The sequence below is a fragment of the Venturia canescens genome, chromosome 1 (genome assembly GCF_019457755.1).
Source record: "Venturia canescens isolate UGA chromosome 1, ASM1945775v1, whole genome shotgun sequence".
In the NCBI taxonomy this organism is placed as follows: Eukaryota; Metazoa; Arthropoda; class Insecta; order Hymenoptera; family Ichneumonidae; genus Venturia; species Venturia canescens.
The window spans coordinates 26416880-26437110 of NC_057421.1; the positions used below are offsets into that span (position 1 = coordinate 26416880).

A 20231-nucleotide genomic window follows, 5' to 3' on the forward strand; every position below is an offset into this window, starting at 1 on the left:
GAAATGTAAAAGTCTGTCTCGATGTATTTGGCCTCGACTGACTTTTTTTTTTTTTTTTTTTTAATTTTTTATTTTTCGTACAACTGTAAGAAGCGAAGAAAATGATTTCCCAGGAATCGTGCGGTCTGAAATTTTATGGGCATTTCTTTATTTCGTTTTCCCGGAAATACGTTTGTGACAATCGGATAAAGTGTTACAAAAAATATTCGAATGGAAGAAAAAATGAAAGTGTGCATGTGTTTTTTTTTTTTCGTGAGACGTGCGTTTTCCGTGGTATGCCATTATATCCGTTCAAGATAACGAGCCCTTTTCTTGCTTCTCGGAAGAACCAATAAATACATTTATATGGAAGGGCAAAAGTATTTAAAAGTTTGTCACGGCTTTCGAAGACTCGTTGCAATGATTTTTCGATTCATTCATTCTTCTGATAAACCGGTGAGCAGAGAAACAGTACTTTAATTAAGATTTTTTTAAAATGAAACCAAAAAAATGAGCACGTCAATCGTTTTCGGCGAGGATCGTTCATAAGCGTCGATTCGTGCGAAAAAGAATCAAGATTCGATGAATTCAGAAGCGTCGTTGCAAAATGGAAATAACGAGCTTCGTATGAACTGGCGAAATTTAAGCAATTCCTTTTACTCACGAATGACATATTTTAATTGTAAAAAAAAAAAAGCATAAAAGACCCTAATCTGCGGTCGTTAGTGTTCCACATTTCAATGCACGGAATACTTGAAAATTAACAAAAAAAAAAAAAACGTAAATTACACAATAAGTTTGCAATTTTTTCTGTTTTTTTCCAGTCGCGCTTTTTTTATTTTCATATCTCCGATTTCGGTGTTACAACACAACAGCTGATATCTCAAACAGTTATAGAATGTCTCGAAAAATCTTTTGCTTTTTTAGCCACGAAAAATAACGCTCGAATATTCCACCGGATAAATTTTAAAACTGCTCTATCACCAGCCGACTTTAACTGGGCATACTTCCGGTTCGACATCACCAACATTATTCACAACGTCACCGATCGACACTCGAACGCGTCTGTATCCACTCAGACCACAAGTCCTAAAGGAGCGAAAGTATTGATTGTAGAAATAAAAAGGAAAGTATACGAGTGAGCTGATTCTCCAAAAAATTCCTAGAATGAGCGTGGACTTGGTGACGTTTTAGCAGCTGAGCAATCTGCCTTTTCTAATCATTTTAATCCGAGCCATTAAAATAACACAAATTGATGAAAATATTTTACAAATTCAGATGATTATAAAATCCCATGACCTGTGAGATTCCAAGTGGCAAAAATGTTGAAGGATTGTCAGAGTATCAGAATATCGTTTTTTTTGAATTTTTAAAAATTTTCCTGTCATACTGCCTTGGAAACCTTCAAAAAATGTATTTTTTTCCATTGATTTGCGAACGGAATGACCATTGTCCGATCGTGTCGAAGCTTTGTCTCCAATGGTTAGCTAGGTTAAAACAATATTGATTTAATGCCAATTTCATAGTTTGCATATTTAAATTAAGAGAAATATAACGTGAATGAAAGGAATGTTGTACGCAAACGCGGATGAAAAAACTAACCATTTGCATTAAAATCTACAATCGAACAGTGCGATGAGCAACGGAATTAAAGATCTTGAAATCGTTCATATACACAGTTACGAAAGTTCTGAATTTGAAATAATTCGATCCCGAAATATTGCCATTGAGGGAATATAATAAATGGAAAATTCCGTAGAAAAATTGATAGTTTTATCGATGGCGTATTTATTGTCGTAAATATCGTTCACCCCACGATGAATATGGTATTATTTCAGTGTAATAAAAGTCGATGAACAAATGGGAATTGTGACATAATTCATAACTATGTTTCTTATAATCTGCGTTAGCATAATTATCGATAAATAAAAAGAATCGGCTAGAGTTTTTTGGAATTAACCGTCGAACCGTTCGAGTAAATTTTTCAGTTAATTTCCGGAGGCAAAAACATGCTTTTTGGTATAGGATGCTCACTCGTGAGCGTTTTGTTTTTCTTAAACGATCATTACAAAATTTTTTTGATCGTCTAGCCAAAAACTTCATTGGTCTATTGTCAATAATTTTCATTTCGTTTACTCGACACGCTGATAATTTTGTTAATAATATTTCAAAGAATTTGAATCCTCCGAACTATTGATCAGCGTCGTTAAATAGGGCTGCGATTCCGTTGGACACGCGAGAGTGTCGTTGTCGCTCCAATCGCGTGTTTTTCGGCCGACCGGTTCCAGCATATTTTTCCATATGGCGATCGAAGCTGCGATAAAAAAAACAAGAAAGAAAAAAATAACGTCATGAAACATCGTGCGACGAACGGCTATTAGAACATGAGAAATCCTAAAGATTCACGAGAGAAAGGAACAGTGCGTTGTTGGTGCATCGAGAATAAATGGAACGCGTGAATAAAAAGGGGGCAGAGTCAGACTTCACGTTGGCGAAACGCGACAGGTAATTTTGGCACCCAGATTTTTCGCTCGAGGCCGTGAATGGAAAAATTTCAAGTTCCTCTCATAGTCCCCATCGGATTGAAAATAAGTATAGAGTTCTCCAAATTCATGCAAACTGCTATTTAAAAAATTCATTTTATTTTCTCCGATTCATATTAAATGGCTCAAGGTAAAGCTTGCCTCGCAACGAGACCACATAATTTGAATTTCTCCTTCACAAGTATCGAAGAAAACTGAAGTAAGTACGAAGACCGTAACGTGTCTACGGACGGTTTCAGTTTTTTTTTTGAATTTGTAAATAAAACATTGATTATCGAGTCACCGGAAGAATGTCTTACGAAACCCGACGACATGAGGTTCAGGAAATACTTCCATGCACTTGCACTTCGTGCGAGAAAAAAAATCATATAATCATGGAAAACCGGTTGACGCGAACGCTAGCTCCATCTGAAGAACGTTATTCAACGGTAAACTGTAACGTGAGAAAAAATAAACTCAATTAAGTGTCCTTAACTCCATAGCGATTCGAAGCAATGAAAACATTTAGATTTTTTTCTTCATTCCACACTCATAATTTATTAATATATTTTCGAATTTTTAACTCTCTTATTTCATTCCTTCATGGGAGGGAAGTTCGAACCGTTTTCAAGCTATAAAATAAGTATTGAAGTTTCAAAATGTCTGTAATTTATGCGAATTCCTCGAGAAATGAACTTTTATCTTTGATCGATTTTTTGCACTATTATTCGTAGACACATTCTCGTCCGGTGAAAATCTGAGATAAAATTGTTTCATAAAACTGATCAAGAAACGACCTTGAAGCCTGATACGAAACTCGACTCAACGGAGCAACAACAAAAGTGAATTTCAACGTGATAACTTTGAAAGTTTTTTATATATTTCCTATATAAACGGGTATTTAACCAATTGAAGAATTTGAAATTCCCATTCATTTTAAATGTACGGACTAACCTCGTGCATTGGCAATTTGACTAAGATGAAAGCAATCGCTTGACAGATAACGCCACTCAGCGGTACCGTCAGGTTTCATCGGGAAGCTGAGATTCGTAGCAAATGGCTGAGCGACCACGGCGAATTCCTCCGTTTGAAATTCCGGATAATTTGCAACTTCCTCGTCGATTCGCTGCCAACTGTTTAATCCCACCAATAATTTTCGTCATCAGTATGCTTCGTCGAATTTTTATTATTCTCGAATGACTTCTTAATGTCCCCTGCAAGCAATTCTATTCCCTCCATTAAAACTTTGTAAAATCCATATTGACATTTCGAAGAGCGAATTTAGTTTTGACGTAGCCAATTTCTGAACACGTCTCGGTTTCAATTATCGAACCAACACATCTCCTCAATTTCTTATCTCGTTGCAACGATACTAATATCTTTTTGATAGTGATTCTTACGCGTTCATTATGTCAGAAAATTCTTTCTTGAGAGGCCTCCAGTGCAAGCCTAACAGACAGGAACACTCAATATCCGTGGTGATTTTACACTGTAACGACTTTTCGTGCAACTCAGCCAGAACGATTAAATTTGGCGGTGGGATTATCGAAACCAACGTCCTCGGTAATTTTTCTTTCAGAGTTCGTAGTGTTTCGATCAAATCATTTTTATGATTATTCAGTATGCTCCATGGGCCTGAGGTCGTCCAACACATGTCGGAACAAAAGTCGTTGGCTCCTATCAGAATACCAATGAGCTAAAATGAGTAAAAATAATGAATGATGATGTGAAACATCAATTGACTAAAATCCTCTTCAAATTTTCTTTCTCAAGCTGTTAACCCGTAACAGTCACACTTTCAAATAATAACTTATCGCGGTAACACGGGCTCCAGCGAACCCCACTCACAAAAACTGTTGTCGTTATCGTTTGTTTTAAGCTATCGAGTTAAATCAGCCCTCAAACCTCAATGTAACATGTTTTCTAAATGATCTAATCGTTATCGTCTCCTATTTACGATTTCAAAGTCGTCAAAACGCGACGTGAAAAAAAATTCACGAAATCTGATTTTTTTAACAAAAAAATTCGCTAAAAATTCAATTTTTCTCGTATGGTAAAAAATCAAACGCCGTTTTACTCTTTACATATTATACTTTTAAGAAAAATAATATAATTGCCATGAGCTGTGAAGAAAGTATATTTATTTTGAATTTTGAACTGTAGATTTTCGGTCGATGTTGAAAAATGGAAGTGGAGCATTTAAGTCGACAAATAATGGTAAAAATAGTATTTTTGCAGCACAAGTCGTATATTTTCGGTGGAAAATTATGAAAAGACCAACAAAAAAGTTTTATCATGGCCTCCGCAATCGACGCACAATGCGATGCTCATCATTTTGGTTTTTCTGTCTGTCATTCGCCGGCGAAGTTTACACATCGTCTTTATCCTCTTCAATGAGATAATTCACGGTCTTGCGCGTGTCAAGAGATCGTGAGGCATTTACTAGTAGATTATGAATATTATTTACGGTCAAAAAAAATAATTTAGTTCTTGCATTAATACTTACGTTCCTGAATGCATTTTGACACAAAAAAACGAATTCGAGACCCGATATTTTGAAACTTTTACCACTGTACGGTACACGGGGTTTATTGGACCCCAAAAGAAAACATGTGCGCACAAAGCGAGGTTTCTTGGTCAACTGACGGCACGCGGACCTTTGAAAATTGTTCAAACTTAATGTATTGGGTTCAAACGACAACAGATGGCACGACAAGTTCGATTCGAAAAAGTCTATCTTAGCATAAAAGGGCCATGAAGTCGGCCTGGGGTCCAGTGGACCCCGGGTGACTGTTACGCGTTAAAGAGGATTTTCAAGCATGAATATACCATTTTTAAAATGGGTGTTTCGATATGAATTGAACGATGATTAATTATGAGAATGTTTCGTCAAACCTTCCAACTTTTTTTCATGTCAACATCAGGATGATATTGGATCCGACGAATCAAATTTTCAGCCATGTACGGAAGATCTCGCGACATTGCAGCAATCTCGGCAACATTGAATCCCGAGGCTTTCTGATGCGTTAATGAATCATATGGAGCATATCCGATCAAATTTGGATTGAATTCCTGGATGCTCAGAAACGTTGGGAAAAAAATGAATGAAAGTCATTAATTTTTTATTGGCAACCGCATACAAACGACGAGTTCTAGATAAAATGTAATTTCTTCATTGCCCATCGAATCAATTGGATTCCAAGATTCCATTGCCCGGAGGAATCTGGCATTGAGGAACTCAAATCTTTGTCATCATTTTCCTTTCACTTACTTTGATTATATTCGGAATTGTGAAATATTCCCGCCATGTTCCTTGGCCACCACCGAGTGCTGTGACACCTCGATTCTCGATGAACAAGTGAAATATATTTGAAGCGAAAATACCCGTCCCTGCTGTCAACGAGTCGCCCATTGCCCCGATTACATCAATGTCACCTGGTCGTAATTTATGCACCGATTCTGGCACTTCCTTCGATCGACCGACTGCAGTCCGAGAAAAACCGTTAGACATTTACGACTCTACTAACTCATAGAGTATTCTTATAGTTTAATAAGAAAAAGGTAAAAAAAAAAAAACAAAGGACGCAGATTCATTATTTTCAAGTCTGTCCTTGCAGTTTAATCAAAATTCAATTATGATGAATATGATTGGAGAATGAAGATTTTTAGCGAACCTCGAGGTTGGCGGGTCGATTGAGAAAATTTTTCCTGTTAGAAATATTTCGTGAATGTCGCACGGTTTCCTCAAACATTCGTTTTTTTGTAGAACTGTATTTAGCGAATTGATTGTAGTCGAAAAATAATGTTGAGTCAAGATATCGGTATTTTTAGGGACTTGCACCAATCTAACAATCAGAATCATAAACGAGTCAGTTCGAAGCTGTGACCAGTTTATATTCGTGTCCTTGATTAAGGTAGTTCTGTATGTACACACACGAGACTGTTCCTGCCTGTCCTACGCAATCACGCCTCATTCACGAATAGGTCTCTTACACATGTAGAAAGTGCCGCTGTAATCGTGACAACAACGTCATTCTCCAGTATTATTGTAGCGTCGAGCGTCAAAATGTCAAGTATTTTCCGAAATCTTATTTCTTCGTAACGAAAGAATTTAATAAGAATTTAATAATCAGTTCGCCGCACCTCGCACTTTTGCCACGTCGTCACAGCTGTTCATGCGCTTGTTCCGCGTCACGTAAAATTAACTCAGTTCATCAGTCGATACCTCCGAAACTAGATGGTGAAAAATTTCCATTTAAAAAAATATTAATCCTACAATGGTACTGAATACACGACTGGTTTTATTTCAAAGTCGTAAGATCCGTTTAGCGTTGGTAATAAAAAATGTAAACAAGGCGCTGTCCAGTGAGGTGTTAGTGTTAATCGCGAATATCTCGAAAACTAAAAATGCTGAATCGATTTGAAATTTTGACACTCTGTGACTATGAAGGCTATTATTACACCATATTTCAATTTCAGCCGGTTTTTAAGGTTTCAACAAAAGTACAGAACTACCTTAAAGAGTTTTTATCGAGCATTCGCCATAAAAAAATTTGTGATAACGAACCCGAGACGTTGCAGGGAAAGGGCACATCGCTGGAAATCCTCCGCTGAACTCTTCGTTGATATCTACCTTCTCGATGATATTCACGATCGTCTCCCGTCCTACCTGACAATTCACGACCTTTTTCAACATTTGGTATGTTCACTTTTCTAGTCCACTATAAATTAATTCGCTTACGATCAATTTTTCTTGTCAATTTTTTTTCAAAACACTTCAACTAATTGTTTTGGACTTATGAGTGTTGCTTGAACTTCATTTATCGATATAAACCTCCGAAGAGTCTCTCTCGAGCTTCTCTTTAGAATAAAATGCACCTCATATGCGATAATAAAGAAGCAATTATGAAAATTCTAAAAAAGGTATGAGCTACTGAATAAAAAAATGAAATTTTATAAAGATAATTCGAGACGTTATCTCTATCGGTTTTAGCATTCCAATTCATTAGAGTAACGAATTGTTTTCGTGATTAAATTGATCGTGGTTGAATTTCTTCGTGAATAATGGTCACTCGACGCACCGAATACTTGGAATGCAATTTCCTTCATTGCTCGATATATTCTAATGTTGTTGGCACTGTCTAAAAATGTTTTTTGTCCGTGGACAAAGTTTGAAGAGAGGAACAAAATAGTGCAAATAACCGTGATACGATTCATCGTGAAAAATAAATTATTGATATTTTGACATTAAGTAAAAGGGGGGAGGGAGATACTTGTCAAAATAAAATTTGAAAACGGTAAAAGGAAAATTTGAAACGAGCAAATATCGTTCAAACGAGAAAATGGGTTGAGAAAAATTTTCAAGTGTCAGATTGTTCGAGGATTCGCGTAAAACTGAAGCGTGATCATCACTCAAAATGCATTGTTGCTACGAGCATCGAGGAAATACGTGAAACTTGTATAATAGCCTTGAAAAAAAAAAATCTTGGTAACATTGATCGTCAGCCACATGGGCCCTCCTATAGATTGTATGGTAGTGGGGCTGAAATAATTGACCAGAGTCCAATGAGAAGGTCTGAATATATCAAAAATCATTATCTGTTATTAAATAATGTTTCTATGAACTTGTGCATTGAGTTATTTATTATTTTGCACAGACGTTCAAGGACAACGGACCCTGCGGTAAAAGCAAATTGTAATCCTGTCGTTCGAGTCGTTTTTTCATTCATATCCTTCATCCGAATTGCATTCAGTGCTTGAAATTTTGTTATGTACATTGTATCTATTAATCCAGGCCAAATTTGCTACAAAAACTATTCCGCTCGTCGTAATCATAGAATCTTAAAAGAAAAAATCATTCCGGCTCGAGACTCCGTTGAAAACAGTGCCACGCGCTCCGAGAACCCCCTGAAAAATACTTTTTGGGAAAACATGTATTTCCTACGATTTTTTCGCCAAATCACGACGGTGTGATTTGACTTTTCATTGCAATCTGGGAAAACCATTTCCAGTTTCGATAAGACGATAAAAAAGATTCATTTTTCACAAACTTTTGTTCACAACGTTGCGAAACATATATTCGAAAAACAGAATCAATTCTCAGCTGATTATCAGAGAAATCGATAACTGCAATGAAATTCTCCACGAAGAATCGAGAGCATCCATTTCGCGTTGATTCCTTCTCTTCTTCTCAGAATCTTCGAGACCTTGAATATATTTTCCGCACATACAATTTTGAGATGAGGAAGAACGGAATTCTTTGTCCCGCGTATAAGTCACGTACGAAATGCAATTTCCCGCGCGCTCTTTAATTCAATGCAATTTTTATGCCATGGGTGTCACGATACCACGATTCGTTCGTTTCAAGAAATAATACGTCGATACGTGAGATGCATTTCCATGATTTCTCATAATCTTAGTCTAATATCTCAGAGTTTGAACGTGTTTGGATAATTTTATGAAACGAGAAAACTGTGCAAACACTTTCATATGATGCATTATGATGTTATTGGAATGACTGACACGTTTTGTAATAAACGAACGATCCGGATCGATGTGAAATTCACGACGTTTACGACAAAGCATTTTTATTCCAAACAAAATGATCTACGGTCAGGTAATTGAATATTGAAATTTCAATTTACTGTTCAGCATCCCGAATCGTCAGTTCTTTCATCATCTTTGAGCCACAATAAAATTATTCATTTTCGCTCAACTTTTTGCTCACTGATAATAAAAAAAATAATAGTTAGAAGTACTAAAGACAAATTTTCGTTACCTGCAATTCACTTTGGCGCAAAACGGACCGCCGAAACCTGCTTTTACGAAAAAATCTTCTCACACGAGGATTAAAATTGTGAGACATTAACTACACAATCTATTGCTACAGATATCCAGTTAGAAATTTATTTTTTGAAAAGAATATTCTCTAAATGGTTTTCGGTTTAAATGTCAACATCTTTTTCCACTACAGATTTGGTAAACGATGATTGGAGCGAATCTAAGTTTCGGTCAAAGGTCTAGTCAGAGGTGAGATAAAAAGTTTCAAGTTACCAGCACGGCTGGATATTGGGAATAGCGTGGTTATAAACGGTATATCAACAGCGGTATCAACGCTGCGTTATCATTGTATACAAAAAAAGTGAGCCTGATAGTATTCGAGATGAAATAATGCACAAAAGTTCGATACAATTCTCGCATGGTTACATCATTTCTCGACAACCTTCCGATGAGCAAATTTACGCTTCCGTGATAATTATTTGAACGTAGTCAAAAAGGTTGCAAAATGGCTTGAAATCATGCATAAATCGAAATTTTTTGAATTTATTATTGATAGGAAAATTACAGAAGAAAAAAACACCTAATTTGAAATTAAAAAAAAGTATATTTTACACGAATTTTTAAGACCACATAAAGAAGTAATGATGAAGACGTAGATAGCCCGAGTATCGCGTCCAAAAAGTACTTGATCGTTCACTCAACTCAATGGCTTTCAGCATTATTGATAAACGCTGATTAAATCATAACAATAAATCAAGTTTTTGTTGTGCTGTTTTCAAGAAAAATTTTATTCAACACTCTTTACAATTTCCCGATAGGAAACGAACTTCGGAAAGCCTAACGACGCTGAAGTTTGCAGCGTTCGAGTCCAACGAAATGAAGGAAAAAAACATTCGCAATTCACCAATTTTTTATTTCACGATGTATCGGTGCAGGTTGAAGAACTACGAATTGAAAATTCAACGAGTAACGAAATTAGAGAATCGCTGGAACTATTGGAGGGTTTTTTTACATCATTTCGTTGGACTCCAACGTTGCAAACGTCAGCGACATAAAGCTTATTCGTACAGTGAGTATCATTCATAGTTAAAACCACCAAAACACACGATTTATACATAAATTAAAGTAGATTCAGTTCTTCACTACTTCGACATACAAACAGAAATACATTTGATCAACACATTTTTATTTTTATTTTTTTTTTTTTTTTACTAATTGTACGATTCAAGAGGTGCTCGCTTTTGAAAAATCTTTCGTATTATTAGCAGAGATATTCCTTGGTTCAATTTCAAGCCAAAATCCCCCTTCAGCGGTTATGATGAAGGATTTTTTCAATTTAAGAGGGACTTGAGCTTTCCTGCCGGGTTTGATATGACATTTTGATAGAAGGTGAAAGAGCATGACTTTAGTTTCAAGCAGTGCAAATCTGTTTCCGATGCACATTCTCGGTCCAAGACCAAAAGGTAAATAGATGGATAAGTCAATACGATTTTTTCTAGCCCCGAGGAATCTCTCAGGGTCCCATCTGTCGGGGTCGTCAAAATACTTCGAGTCTCTGTTTATGGAGTAGACTGGAAACCAAACTGATTCACCTGGTTGGATGGTAATTGGTTTTTCACCCGGCAATGCTGGTGGCAGTTGATACGGTTTTACACACAGTCTGTCGAGAAAGAAACCCGGCGGATAGAGCCTCAGCGTTTCGTTTAATATTGCGTCCAAATATTCCATTTCGTTGATAGCATCGTAAGTGACTTGAGCGTTCTCCACCGTCTCCAAAACATGGTCGATCTCATTACAGAGTTTCTGTTGAACCAATGGATTTGCGGCTATTTGATGAGCAGCGAAGCACATCAGAGTTGCGGTAGTGTCAAATCCACCGAGGAAAAATATGAATGCCTCGGAAGCCATGTCCATCATTGAGAGCTCGAGGCCCTGACCGGTGTTGTTTTTCCGAGTTTCCATCATCAATTGGATCATATCGGGTCGTGTGATCCCTTCGCGTTCCCTCGTCTCTACGGTCTCTCTTACAACGTTGATAAAAAAATCTTCTACCGCTGGATCGATCAATTTGATCCCGAAAATCTTTGAGATCCGCGGAAAACTGCGGAGCAAAAAAAGCTTGGTGGAGAGCGAGCCCTCAAAGTTCACGACCTCCTTACCCAGCACGAAGAATTCGTTTTTTCGATTTCTCATCGAATCAATGCTTATGCCGAACGCGCAAGTCGCTATAACGTCGTTGGTATACCTCATGAACGCGTCTTTCGCATCGATTTCGGAAGATCCGAGTGATGAAGATTGCTCGGTGAGAAATTGAGCAAAATTTTTTCCACAATCCGACATCAGCTTGAACATCATTCTCATTTTGCTCCCCGTAAATGCTGGACTAAGAAGATTCCTAGTCTCTTTCCACTTGTCACCGCGAAGGCTAAAAAGATTGTTTCCGAAGAAGGGATCCATCTCGGCATCGTGGACAAACCCTCGGTGATCGACGAAATAATCGAAATGCTTGATGGCAACATTTTTTATCAAATCAGGAGATTTTATGACCACAACCGGCTCTCCAAAGTCATAGAAACCCACGTATTTCGCGTCTTCGTTGAGCTTGTAAACCTCGTCGATAACATCGGCGAGTAAACGTTGTTTGAATAGCGATGATCCCATGTTTCCAAAAACAGGCCAAGGCCTTAAATGCAAGATTCCTAATTTCTCAAATTTCTTCAACTTTCGAAAGAAGAAATAAAAAATTGCGAGTAATCCCATAAGGGATGACAGGACGATTGTTAACCATGACATTACTTCGATTATTGTTGAATAAAGCACTCAACTATTTTTATATTTTTTTCGCTCTTTCCAAGCTTTGCCACAACTAGAAACTCGACGCAAAAATTTGATCTCGATGACCGGAACGTTGATCGAGCACTGCGCGAGTTTTAAGCGACAAAGTCGTTGAATCATGCGTCGAATTAAATGGTATCAGTAGCCATTTAAAAATGTGAAAGATCAAGACGGAGTAACGGCTCGACGTCGAGTGCATTGAAGAAACATTACAACACTAGATAAAATAGAAGATAAAATTGTCTCTTTCCATTCGCAAGATCTTGATATTCGACAAGATTCAGAATCCGTGCGAAGAAAATGCATTTGTATTTCATCCCAGGAAACCATTTCCGTCATTCAATGACATCCAAACAGAAAAAAGGATTCTTATCATCAAATCTTTTCATTGGCACAAAAGTAAAATGTCTAAGGAGCTAAACAAAAGTATGGAAATAGAAACGCTCATAAAATTGTTCAAAGCTGCTTTATTTACGGTTTCATTGAACGACGTTGAAGTTTGCAACGTTGGAGTCCAACGAAATGAAGGAAAAAAACATTTGTAATTCGCTAATTTATTATTTCACGAATTAAACGAATTGAAAATTCGACGGGGAACGAAATTGGAGAATTACTGAAATTATTAGAGGGTTTTTTTACATCATTTCATTGGACTCCAACGTCGCAAACTTCAGCGTCATTTTATTGAAACGCAATTATCGGGCTATTTGCTTCAATCAACTCGTTCGCATGCCAATAGAATCGTTTTATGCGTGGTCTCTTGGGAACGAATGCGATATTATGTAACGCACACTGTGGAAGAGTTTTTGAAGTAGTTTTTATACAGTAATCACCAAGTTTTTGCTGTTTACTTTTTCGGTGTAATGTAGATTGTAACGAAGTAAAAAAAAAGAGCGAACACTCAAAAGTAGTGTCTCAACTCTAACAGTATTTACTCTCGAGTCTCGAGTCACACGTGACCGGAACGCCCGAACGATAAGATTTTACGTGTCCTTTAGCCAGTAAGATTGTTGCGTAACCGCTCTCGTCTTACGAGAATTCATTGGGCCATCTTAAGGATATATTGCACAGGCGATACAATGTTGCCATGCTAAACCATGCTAAAAACATAAAAAAATTCAAAATGATCAGAATTTTATAAAATTTGGTGAACATATTCTTTAGTGCCAAATTTGACAATACAAATTTTTTAAGATTTTTCTTCTGTACAGTTATCGAGTAATTGATCACTAAAGTTCACGTGTATAAGCATAGCGTTTCCATATATATAGGTATACATTCCGGGCATAAGAAATCTGCTTTAATGCGTAATTACTTGATAACTAAACAGAAGAAAATTTTGAAAAAATTTGTGTTTTCGCACTTGATGTTGAAGAACATTATCACCAAATTTGATCAATTTCTAATTATTTCGACTTTTGTATCATTCACCCTTAAATATTTTTCTCGTATTGGGAAAAAAATGCTGCTTTTATTGAGATAACATGCAAGTTTCACATTGAAATGGTTTTTACTGTAGGTTAAAATTCAAGTAACCTAAGTTTTAACTGAACCTCTTGAATGAAAAAATGTTTCGTGAATACGAGCTGTAATATATACTGAAATTATTTTCTATTCGTTTTTTTTACAAATTTCTTTGACCATGGTTTTCTATTCCTAGGTGAGGATATATTTGTGAGGAAAAAATGGGAACAATTAGAACTTTACATCTGTCAAATCGTATATCTTATTTATATGAGTCTTTTGAACACGATGGTGAACGACTTACAGCACGACTTACAGTTATAAGGTTGTTATGTCAGGTAAATATTCAGCAGAAAACAGTGTTCGTTTGAATAGGAGATGATTTGTTTGGCATTTTAGGTTATATGAAAGATCAGGTTTGCTTACATGCAGGATTTAGGTTATATGAAAGATCAGGTTTGCTTACATGCAGGATTTCTTCTTCTTATCCTTTCTATATGCAGGGTTTGAATCGTATAAATTGTTCATTAAATTCGAATTAGAACGATGCCCAGGCGGGTAACATATTTCAATATGAGTGAAAACACAGGTAGAAGACCGTTTCCCCAATATTTATATCGGTTGTTAGTTGTTACAAAGGCAAATAACAATTATGGCTGTATATTTGAATCGATTACCACGTTTTGTTCCGCGAGTATAATTCAATATTTTTTTCTTCTATATATATATATATATCTTTTCTTGATGCCTCTTCGTCTCTGTAAATTATAAAACAGTTGGCTTCTTTACCACCACAACACACGCCGCGCGCCAAACCGGTGAAAATTTGTCATAAAATCTTTGCGGTATTCGAATCGTAAACACGATCTTATATCTGATATACTTATTCGTTTTTTTATTCCTCATCTATAAAAATAAGAGATTGTCAAATGGGGGAAAACTTTCAAGGGACATTTACGTCGGAAAAGATTTCGAAAATCAGATGGAAACGAGAAGATTTCACCGAAGCGAAGACGTTCCTTTCCGGGAGCTGGGACAATCCAGTACATAACCTCAAAATTTTATTATTTTCAATATCACTCGAAGAATAATAGAATATAAAAATGATCTTTGATTCACACATTCAAGTTCTGTTTGTATTTTTTGTTTCTGCAAGGTAAACAAGATAAACCATTGGACATTTGAAAAAAACGAAGAGGAGGAAGTTTATCCCGTTGTTATAACATCGCATCCCTTTGTGGGTGACGTCACTGAACTTCAGGTATACATAAATTTTTCCAGAAAAATAAAAAAAAAAAACAAAAAAAAAGATTGTACTTTCACAAATAAATGTATGATATTTGAAAAATGTACAGTTTGTAAGCAAAGACTGTTTTGTGGCCTCATCATCCATTGGATCAGTGAAACTCTTACAAATTTCTGAGAATCCTTATTTGGAATTCAAAGAAAATGCTTCTTGGGATTCGCTTCACAAATTTGGGTACGTATTCTTGTAATTTAACTCATAACTGAAAAAATTCTTTATGACATTTATGGAAGTTTCAAACCGTTGAATGAAAAATGTTTTGCATATTGTTGCTAGATGAAATAGCATTCCCAAAAAAGCAGTATCTAGAAAAATTTTAATGTATCTTACAATATCTTCATTCCGTGAAATGAATAAACCATGATTTGATCGGTTGGTGGATCATGTGTCAATAGTTGTTTTTATTATTGAATTGCATATTCATTTGTGGAGAGTCTGAGAGGCTGCTTAATTTTTTGAGAATCATTGTTGCGAGTGCACACAGTTTACTTGTACATTACATGTACAAAACGTATATTTAAAAACAATATATTGTAAGTAAATTAAAAGTTAATTTATGCAAAGATTTGTCTGATGATTTCAGGGCTTTGGAGACTGCGTCTTGTACAGCTTTGGCCACTTTCAAACAGGACATTGCCAGTATCGGCGAAGATGGTAGAATTAATTTATTGACTGTGAACCAAAAAAAACCAGTTCGAACTATAGGTATGGTTAAAATACCAAACAACTTTTCTTTTGATTTTAAGTTTTTACGAGAAAAAATGTTGCTAAGTTAAGGGTGAATGATACAAAAGTCGAAATAATCAGAAATTGATGAAATTTGGTGATAATGTTCTTCAACATCAAGTGCGAAAACACAAATTTTTTCAAAATTTTCTTCTGTTATCGAGTAATTACGCATTAAAGCAGATTTCTTATGCCTGGAATGTATACCTATATGTATGGAAACGCTATGCTTATACACGTGAACTTTAGTGATCAATAACTCGATAACTGTACAGAAGAAAAATCTTAAAAAATTTGTATTGTCAAATTTGGCACTAAAGAATATGTTCACCAAATTTTATAAAATTCTGATCATTTTGAATTTTTTTATGTTTTTAGCATGCTCTAGCATGGCAACATTGTATCGCCTGTGCAATATATCCTTAAAAGGTGGAATCTTCTTTTTTAAACAAATGGAGAAATCACCTACAGTATTTTCATTGTGTATTGAAATGGTGTCAATTTCAATATCAAATGTATTTATTGTGAAAAATGTGTTCTTGCATTGAGTAGAAGAAGCGGACAGCTGCTCGTTGCACTGTGTAGATTTTCTGAGGCACAATGAAATACTCACGGGTAATTTGAGAGGTCACATGAAACTCTGGGATTTGAGAAACGAGAATGATGAACCAGCCACAACTTTCATGCTCTCCGATCAGCTAAAGGTACATTTTATCAATATATGCTCATGAACCATCGAATTCTCAAAATATTAAATTTTTTCGATAATGAAAATACAGCATAAATTTCTCTATCTTTTTCTATGAGGAAAATCGTTCGAGACTGCATATTTTATTTTCATTTTGAAAAATAAATATTGTCAACTGATCAAAATAGATTGCCATTGTTAAAATAATAAATGATTATTTTCATGCAGACAGAAGCTACGAGTCTCGCTCATCATCCCACGCAACGTCACATTGTGGTTGCTGGAGGTGGTGATGGAAGTTTAACAGTGTGGGATTTGCGTCATAATACTTATCCGATATCACAATTAAATGCTCATACTCAATCCGTGAGTGAAATACTATTTCATCCCGATAGACCAGAAAATTTATTCACATGCTCTATAAGTGGTGAATTATGGCATTGGAATAGTACCCAAAACTCGAAACTCAAATTAGGTAAGTTCCGTGAGGAACTTTTTTTTTTTTTTTTTCTATAAAAGATCCATGAAAAATGTTTCCTTGTACGTTTAAATTTACTCTTGCAGATGACGCGGATACGCACTGGCTAAACACGGTTGGGAATAACGGTAAAGTCAACGTATCAGCATTATGTGGTTCCTTGCACAAACCAATAAACAGCATTGATATTGATCGATCAACATTATTGTTTGGCTGCGATAACGAGGCGATGTACGTCATTCGAAATATTTGCGTTTGATTTTGAAATATTTGTAATTCTCGATAAATTCAATAAAGTAATTTTCATATGGAAAGAACAGATGTTTGAAAGTGGTAATAAAACTTTACCTTCAGAAATTGGCGGTTTTTGACAGCAGTACATTATAACCCATCACATGGAAGAATTTTATTTGGAAAAAGAATTAAGTCAAAGTATTTTGCGCGGCTTTGCTTATTTTTTGTAATGTAGATTCGCGTAGTTGGAAAAGGTAATAGTTGCCATCGCGATTTTTTCGTTTTTTTTTTTTTGATCATTTATCGTCGTATTTTTATTTCGTTCAACAAAACAATTTAAAATTATTTTAAAAAATTTATTTTAGATTTTTTGTATTTACCGACGATCAAGTAGAATTTTGTTGCTTCCTTTTCACACTACTCTGTTTTATAAATTTTGTCAAAGTTGACTAACCATATGCGAAGCCTCAAGTGAGTTGTTTCGCGGTTGAACTCTACTATTCCAACGGCGAAACACCTTCCTTACCATGGCAAGCGTGATCTTGTTTCGCAGCATACTACGCTATTATTCTCGTGATTTACTTATTTTTTTAATAAATAAGCAACAAACTTCATGCATAGATTTATACCCAACAAAAACGATTGCGCTTTGACTGAGCGTTTAAAAATTCATGATATCTCATAATTGAAGAAAAATCGACTAAATTCTACACAGATTTTTGTTTTTGATTTTCCTAATTTATGCCCGTTTTCTCCAACGTTATCCGAGTTTAAACTCGGTATATCCTATCTCGAAACTATATGAAAAAAATTGAACTGACTTTGAACAGCGTCGGAGGAAAACGGCCATTAGCGTTATTAACGCCACGATTAACGCTATTAACGCTGTCAGCGTCCAAGTAGAATGTACCCAAAAATTTAACCTAACATCCGAGTCTAGTTCCAAATATGTTAACACCAGGGGTTTAACACAGATGTGGCTACGGTCGCTTTCTTCGATAAAGAAAAAAGATACGACGACAGAGTTCTCAACTTTGTTGACAGTCGAGTAAAGACACATTTACATCTTTACTAGAATTTACTAGAAACATTTCAACCAAAATTTGATTGCACAACTACCACATATCAACTCTGCAGAACATTCTATTCGTAAATCTATAAATCGCAAGACTGGATCATGAAAATAAATAATATGAAAATATTATATCTAACGGTTCATTATTTGAAAAAAATACTTCCATGAAATATCCAAACGTCATCCTGACGTTCACGTGTTTTGATCATTCAATCGGCAGAATGTCTACATTTGTAACATGAAAATCATTTTTCATATTTCGCGCACTCATATTTAAAAAAAAATAAAAAATCGTTGGTGTAGTAACTCACGGTTACAGGAACGGGCCCCGATCTTCTTCCTACCTTTTTCTCCCACGATCCTAGCGATCTCCGTTTTCCTCGACGATCCTCTCCCTCTCCGTCTTCCTCTACGATCCTTTCGCTCTCCCTCTGTCTCTACGATTCTCTTATCCTGCTCCATGGTTCTGATCATAAAGAACTTTCCACATATTTTCAACACACTCTTCTTTCAATGTTTTTTCGTTCTCCCATGTTTGGAATTTATCATTTCACCTTTAACTTTTGTTATCACTTCACCGTATCACAGAAAATCGTAATCGCGATTCATTATCACAAAGTTATATATTTCCGCTAGTATTTTTTTCGAGAACGAAGTTGGGTTTTTATTCACCAAAAATTTAACTTTATACCGACGCGTTATATTAAAAATTCGTTATTTAATTGTACGACCGATTGAATACGAAAATTAACATAAACGAAAAAAAATATCCCCATTTTCAGGGAGGGCTCTTCTTTGCCTACTCTTCCCTAGGTTTTTTTCCCAGAAAACCGTTTTTGCGCAAATGGATAAGCCAAATATGTCGAGTAACAGAAACAATTGTAGTGACAAAACCTGTACCACCGTTTCATAGAGAATCGAGTGTGCCCGCGTGCGTGCACGCGTGGTCGGTTGCTCGCGTCCTATTGTTAGCATTTGACTAGTAAAAACTATTCGTAATGCTGTACATAGCTGCGGTTATACGCGTTGCGTGCATTGCTTAGCGTGCAGCGTTTGCAACTCCGACTTATCTGCATGGAATCTTGCCTGCGCGACTTCAAAGTGATACAGAAACTGTATCGGCCTCGGAACTGTGTCAAACTATCCGCTATGGAGTAGATTTACTGACTGTCCGTCTTCGCTTGCCGACAACCCCATGGCTTTAGGACCGTGCGTTAGGTGCTTTGCTTTGCGTTGCGTTGCTCGGGGTATGCTTGCATCTTAGCTCGCTTGCGGACACGCGCGCGTGCGAGCATACACAAGACTCTCGAAGCTATGTTACAGGCGTCACTAAACTCTTTCTGTTACTGGCCCTTGCCTCGATACTATTTTTCACGAATTAGCAAAATTTTAGAAATACTCATTCATGTGCAAATTTTTTAATAATAATAACATCGAGTGCGAGGACTTCCCTATCGGGTTATCTATAGGTGCGTCAAAAAAAGGAATCTCAGAAATTAAAGAAAAATAATGTATATTGACAAGGAGCGAATCATTATTTTTTATTAAATTTCAACTTTAATATTCGTTACGTTGTGTTTTCGTGTTTTTTATCGATTCGCACGATCTTAAGTTCTTTTATTTTGTAATTTAGATGACCGATCAGTTGCTTCAGCGAGATTGAATTTACTATTAAAATGATGAAATAACTGTTAAAGTTAAAATAATTGATAAAATTATGACCGCTACCAATTTTTATTGATTTCTATTTTATTTGTTCATCGATTGAGTGAAAAAAATTAAATCGTAAAAAAAGATTATTTTAGTCATTCAGGATAAAGTATGATTCCACGTGTCGTATTTCGTGCCCCGTTTTCTCAATGTACTGGAATGTACAATGCGTAGCGATAACAGCACGCTCACGTTCCACGCCAGTCCTCACCCTACGCCCGCCGGGCGGTGAGTGAAGCGAAAAGCGAAACGTGTTGTGCCTCTCTCCTGTCTCCTGTTGTCCAACCCTCGGGCCGGAGCTCCCCCTCCCTGTGCGCGCCGAGCGACGTGAGTGAAGCGAATCATGTTGCGCCTGCACCTCTCCCCCCCCGGCCTCGGAGCTCCGCCCGTCTCCCCTCTCTCCTGCTGGCTGACGACCGAACGCCTCTATCCCC

At 36.4% G+C, this 20231-nt stretch overlaps 3 protein-coding genes across 7 annotated transcripts in view; 1 reads left to right on the forward strand and 2 right to left on the reverse strand.

Moving 5' to 3' along the window:
• LOC122407017 (nucleoporin Nup43) overlaps positions 1-17092 on the forward strand; it is a 55544-nt gene extending 38452 nt beyond the window's left edge. Inside the window, exons 1-8 of one of the 3 annotated variants that reach the window (XM_043412960.1) lie at positions 6931-7004; positions 7083-7200; positions 14737-14841; positions 14936-15060; positions 15470-15591; positions 16165-16316; positions 16529-16775; positions 16865-17092. In XM_043412960.1, coding sequence (XP_043268895.1) covers positions 6946-7004; positions 7083-7200; positions 14737-14841; positions 14936-15060; positions 15470-15591; positions 16165-16316; positions 16529-16775; positions 16865-17037 — 1101 coding nt within the window. In that variant the 5' untranslated portion in view covers positions 6931-6945 and the 3' untranslated portion in view covers positions 17038-17092. Of the gene's footprint in view, positions 1-6930; positions 7005-7082; positions 7201-14349; positions 14624-14736; positions 14842-14935; positions 15061-15469; positions 15592-16164; positions 16317-16528; positions 16776-16864 lie in introns of those variants that run through there. The other 2 variants (XM_043412968.1, XM_043412977.1) reach the window with 2 other exon arrangements.
• Positions 1744-18612, reverse strand: LOC122407002 (phospholipase B1, membrane-associated-like). 3 transcript variants are annotated; one of them, XM_043412928.1, is made up of 6 exons: positions 18432-18612; positions 5773-5984; positions 5397-5573; positions 3902-4197; positions 3456-3634; positions 1744-2293 (listed from the first exon to the last, which is right to left on the reverse strand). In XM_043412928.1, exons 1-6 carry the CDS (start codon positions 18559-18561, stop codon positions 2136-2138), a joined length of 1152 nt encoding a protein of 383 aa, XP_043268863.1. In that variant the 5' UTR covers positions 18562-18612; the 3' UTR covers positions 1744-2135. The 3 variants fall into 3 exon arrangements, with proteins under 3 accessions (XP_043268863.1, XP_043268871.1, XP_043268881.1); XM_043412936.1 differs by lacking the exon at positions 18432-18612 and adding an exon at positions 7069-7552; XM_043412946.1 differs by lacking the exon at positions 18432-18612 and adding an exon at positions 6176-6519.
• On the reverse strand, positions 10040-12235 carry LOC122406963 (cytochrome P450 9e2-like). Its single transcript, XM_043412841.1, has one exon. It carries the CDS (start codon positions 12072-12074, stop codon positions 10506-10508), a length of 1569 nt encoding a protein of 522 aa, XP_043268776.1. The 5' UTR covers positions 12075-12235; the 3' UTR covers positions 10040-10505.
• Positions 18613-20231: the final 1619 nt, after the last annotated feature.

Excerpts from the sequence above, each read along its gene's own strand:
- LOC122406963 (XM_043412841.1), bottom strand. The coding sequence starts at position 12,074 with ATGTCATGGTTAACAATCGTCCTGTCATCCCTTATGGGATTACTCGCA.
- LOC122407002 (XM_043412928.1), bottom strand. The coding sequence starts at position 18,561 with ATGATCAGAACCATGGAGCAGGATAAGAGAATCGTAGAGACAGAGGGA. Across the intron at positions 5,574-5,772 it reads CAATTCCGAATATAATCAAA|GAATTCAATCCAAATTTGAT; the intron begins GTAAGTGAAAGG and ends CTGAGCATCCAG. Across the intron at positions 4,198-5,396 it reads ACATGAAAAAAAGTTGGAAG|CTCATTGGTATTCTGATAGG; the intron begins GTTTGACGAAAC and ends TACTCATTTTAG.